The sequence below is a fragment of the Hibiscus syriacus genome, unplaced genomic scaffold, assembly GCF_006381635.1.
Source record: "Hibiscus syriacus cultivar Baekdansim isolate YM2019G1 unplaced genomic scaffold, ASM638163v2 tig00015240_pilon, whole genome shotgun sequence".
Taxonomy (NCBI): Eukaryota; Viridiplantae; Streptophyta; class Magnoliopsida; order Malvales; family Malvaceae; genus Hibiscus; species Hibiscus syriacus.
Window position 1 is genome coordinate 62,182 of NW_024062354.1, and position 5,258 is coordinate 67,439.

General features: G+C 34.4%; 1 protein-coding gene across 1 annotated transcript; it reads right to left on the reverse strand.

Annotated features, from left to right (window-relative positions):
* Window positions 1-2,697: 2,697 nt before the first annotated feature.
* LOC120207731 lies at window positions 2,698-3,453 on the reverse strand. The gene has a single exon (XM_039207154.1). The coding sequence runs from the start codon at window positions 3,451-3,453 to the stop codon at window positions 2,698-2,700; it is 756 nt and encodes a 251-aa protein (XP_039063085.1).
* Between the last annotated feature and the right edge of the window lie 1,805 nt (window positions 3,454-5,258).

A 5,258-nucleotide genomic window follows, 5' to 3' on the forward strand; every position in this document is an offset into this window, starting at 1 on the left:
ATTATGTTGTCAGTAATAACCCTGTCTGGAATGAAACTCATTTGGCTATTAGAGATAATGGTAGGAAGAATAGGTTTGCGACGGTTAACAATAACTTTCGTAATAATTTTGTATGTAACATGACACATGCTTATAGGTCTAAATTGCATAATTCTATCAGGATTATCTACCTTGGGGATTAACACAAGACTCGTTCTGTTTAGAGCTTCATCAATCTGACCCCCATTAAGGCAATGCTTAACTAAATGGAAAACCTTTTCTCCAACTATGTCCCAATTGTTCTAGAAAAAACTCACATGAAACCCATCAACAGCTGGAGCTTTGAGCGGATTCATACTGAATAAAGCTTTTTTGATCTCGATGTTATCAAAAGATTTGTCAAGCCAATTTCATTGATCACGATTCAGATTAGGAAAATGTCTAAGATTTTCCAGGGATTGCTTGGTCAAAGGGTCCCTGGTAAACAACTCCTCATTGTACTCCTTGAAATGAATTTTAAGTATATTCTGATCATCACACCAAGTATCAACTTCAGTTTTAAAAGCTGTTATAAGTCTTTTTTTGCCCTTAGTAATCACACAGGAGTGGAAATATTTGGTATTTTTATCTCCATAATTAATCCATTTACATCTAGCCCTTTGAGCCCAAAGTAGTTATTCTTGTCTTAGAATAGTGTCCAGTTCAGTCTTGAGCTCAGATTCAAGGGTTACCAATCTGGAGGAGTTATAAAAACGTAATACTTTATCGATACCTTTCTGTCTAACAACTATTATTTTCTTCTTCTGGTTGATAATGCTGAAAGTTTCACTATTCCAAACTTTGGTACTTTCCTTGATATGATTGAGGCTTTCCATAAGGTTGTCATTTTTAACCCACTCTTATTTAAGAAAGAGATCAAAATTAGGGTGATCCATCCAGGCTGTCAGAAATCTAAAAGGTTTCTTTTTATTGTCCTTGGGGATATTCATAGTGTACAGTAGAATATGACAGTGGTCAGATCCAATTCGGTCCAGGTAAAGCTCTCTAGTTTCAGGATATAATTCTAACCACTTCATATTCATAATGCATCTGTCCAGTCTTCTCCAAAGATTACCAAAACGCCAAGTAAAATCATCTCCCTGGAAATTAACTTCTATCAATTCATTATTGAATATGAAATCTTGAAAATGTTTACTCCCACCTCTGAAGCGATTACTTCCACCAACTCTCTCATCAGATCTCAACATACAATTGAAATCTCCTCATAAAATCCAGGGTTCATTATTGCAAGGTTTGATATTATCCAGGAGATCCCATATTTTACATCGAATGTTGGGGTTGGGGCTGGCATAAACTGTTGTAACATAATTCCAGTAGTTACTATTAATATGCTTAACACGGGCATGCACATATTGGTTAGAAATACTTAGAATCTTAACCTCAACCGAATTATCCCAAAACATCTAGATTCCTCCACTATGACCTTGAGCTTCGATTCTAAAGGAGTTAATATAACCCATATTCTTAATAATTCTATCTGCTCTTCTACCACTTGTGTGAGTTTCCATCAGAGCAATGATCTTAGGCTTGTGTATAGTCAAACAGTCTTTAAAGTGTCTTCTAAAAGAAGGTTTAACTACCCCTCGGGTATTCCAAAATAGAATCTTCATAATCATTGAGATAGAGGGTAGATGCTTTGAGACATCTTCTTTTCATTTTCTTCATTTTCTTTGCTTTGGCTCTGATCCATTTGCTCAACCATTTGAACATGACTAGTTGTAGAAATGGTGTTGTCAGGAGGAGCCAAATATTTCAAATTCATAGTATTTTCTTGAATCCATTCTGATAGAAAAGGGATGTTAGGATTAATAATAGTTTTTGAATTTCTGACTTTGAGGCCTTTTTTGGTGATACGAGAAATTTGACTAGGCTTCCTGTTAAAATTCCATCTAGAAGTAGGATTCATGTTATTGTCTTTTTCGTGAATGGAAATAGATGTATGTATTCCATCTCCCACAGTCAACCTGTGTTCACTGATTTGAGCATCTTCCTTTGCCATGACTTGAATTCCACCAAGACTTATTTCCTTAGTATGATCTTCATTCGCTGTCATTTCAGCGTCAGTGATAGGAACATCTACTAAATTGTTATTGTCAACTTCAAGATTGATGGGAACATTTCTTTTCTCAGTTTGGTTCGTATTTTCATCCGTTTGGGTTAAAATGGCTTTGTTCCTCGTTTTTCCTCTATCTCCCATTTTGTTTTCCATCTGGTTCTTTGGTGTGTTAGTTCTTGTAGCAGGGACTTGTAAATCAGCTTCTCTACCTATGTTTTAGTGGTCTTTAATGCTTCCCCTTGGTTCTTCCTCTATCTGTTCATCATGTAGAGGCGCAAATCTGGAACCTTGTTTTGATGTTCCTTCAATTTCTTTATTTCTACTTTGGGTTATTTGGTATATGTTGTTTCTTCCTCTTGGCTGAACAATCATCCAAGGACCAAAGGGGTTATCTTTGCTATTTTCCTCATTCGCTTGTTCTTCAACAAAATGACTAGTGTTGGGAATATCTATTTGTTTTCCTTCTTGATTGGTTTGACATGCTTCTTTTGCATGCCCATAGGTACCACATTTGAAACAGATCTATTGCAGCCCCTCATATTCAATTTTTTGTATGAAATCATCTATTCCCACGCATGGAATAAGAGGCTTATACAGGTCAATTACAACTGCAATTCTAGCAAATTTTCCCCTTTCTCCAACTTTGGTATTGTAGTCAATTTTGATGCTCTTCCTATCATATTCACAGTTGTTCTGATTAGTACAGTATTGTAATACCTGTAGGGCAAACCAGGTAGACGCAGCCAAGCGATGACTTGTGAAGGGTTTTTCTCAGTTGTAGTAAAGTTCCTCGACCATGGTTGAACTGTCACGTAACTTCCATATATCATCCAAGGACCATCGGTAAGAACTCTCGTGTAGTCCTCAGGATTTTCAAATTTCACTAAGTAATAGTCATTATCAAGATTTATTAAGTTGAAATTGCCTATTGGCTTCCATAACACATGTATTTTGTTTATCCGAGCTTTATATCCAATCTTTTTTCCCAGTAGTCTCGTGGTAACAACTTGTTTCATGTTTCGATCAATCAGTTCATGAATTCTCCTAGAGAAACTTATTTTTGGGAAATCTCTAGAATTGTCCATGGTGACATCTCCTTCTTGGAAAATTATTTCTTTTTCGGGCATCTTGACTGGAGGATTCTTGATCATATTTGATCCACTGGTAGCCATGGTCGCATATGAGATTTTCTCCGGACTCTTGGGGCGTTCTTTGGTCGCAGCTTCTTCTTCTTGAGAATCATCTTCAGTTTGCATGTCCTCCGTTGGTTGAGTTGTTTCATTATCTTTAGTTTTTATTTCTCGATTCTTAACTTTCTTTGTGGCTCTTTGATCTTCTTGGACGCTATCAATGTTCATCTTCTTGGAGAGTCCCTAATGCATCTGTGCTTATCCTTTTTCATCTTATGTTTAGTATATAGCGTTTTTGTTAGTAAACGTTAAACATAATAAAAACCATCATTTATAATTGTGAGAAAGATGCCTTATTCATTATTAATTATTTATGATCATTATCTTATATGAATTTTTATTAGTTCGAGGTAAAGATGGAATTTGTAATTTTCTTAATAATTAATATATATATATACTCTACAGATGTAGTTACTTAAACTCGGGTCTTCTAAGAAGAACAAAATTTCTTTTTTATCACCAAGATCACTCAAAAAAATATTTTATATGATCTTTTAAATTTTCTAAAATTTTTAAAATCTGATCATCAAAATTGTGTGACACCTCTCCAATGACATAAGCAAATTGTCCCCACTTAAGTAGTGTAGATATATATATGTAGATATATGAGGAATCTGTTGGTAAAGCAAAGCAAATATGACGAAAGGGAAAGGGAAAGGGAAAGGAAAAGAAAAAATGAGCAACGAGGCAGCTGCCAAACCTTCAGCCATCTCCAACATTTCTCAACGTCCAACACTTCCCAGGCTTCCACCCCCAACTAGGTTCAAGTTTCATGACTTAAATCATCTAAAATTCCTGTTTATAATTGAACTCGGCTTTTAATTATATGTTCCATAATTCTTGTCTTTAGATCTTACACTTTTGTTGATGAATCAAGCTGGAGATGGTAAATCCCTCTTTTATTTTTCATGAGTTACAATAATCGGATCAATTCTTCTTCCCTTCATTTTCTTTGTATAATACATAAATTACAATAATCGGAATTTTGTTTGCATGTAACGATCAAGTGATGAAGAGGAAGGAGTTTATGATGAAGATGATACCGAGGAGGTGAAAAAAAAACCCCCACAACTATTCCTTCATTATTTAAGTACTATGATAATTGTAGTAAAATTATCCCAACTCTAAAAAAAATAAAATTATGAAACGTATATAAGATCGTTATCACGTGTTGATTTATTATTAACGATATGACAGATCGGTATCTACTTTTCAATTTGAACATTCGGTTCAATAACAGTAAGATCGAATAACTGGATTCGAATCTTTTCCTCGTTCGATTTATATACTCTTTTAACTAGGGGAATTCATCAATTTGGAAAAAAGTGGTGGATAATTTGCCAGTTTAGTACTTAACCTTAGAGAGAAAATTTGTTCATAGATTGTAGGTTTGCACAACTAGTGGTATGAATGGCTTAATTGGGTGCTTATGATAAATCAAATTTTAATTCAGGATTTGTGGAGACGCCTTGAGATAATGAACCAAAGACTACAGGCAATGGTGAAGAGACAACGGTATTTATATTCTTATTATCTCTTAATTTCATTTTTTATTATTAATTGTTAATGAAGGGAACTTTGATTATTCGATGTTTTCATAAATAAATCTATTTATTACTTTTAATTTGAAGGAATAATAACTGTAATTTGATATAAGATATTAAAATTTATGTAAAGGAATTTGGTATAAGGCACTCAGCTAATGATTTTGTTTGGTTTTGTATTATTTCAGATGGAAGCCCTCTGCTGGTGCTTGATGACTGTTGCAGTAGGATGCCGCTTTCTTTCCCCAGTTTCGTGTTTTTCTTTTTACGTTTGACCATCGATATTCGATCTATTAATCGATTATTCTAGATCGGATTTTGATCTTTTTAACTTAGGATGTTTTTTAATTGAACTTCAATGTTATCGATGTCGTAACCGGTTTTTGTCCGGGCACGAAATATTATACTTGGCAGGGAAATTGATGTGAA

Coding starts and splice junctions, on each gene's coding strand:
- LOC120207731 (XM_039207154.1), bottom strand. CDS start 3,453: ATGAACATTGATAGCGTCCAAGAAGATCAAAGAGCCACAAAGAAAGTT.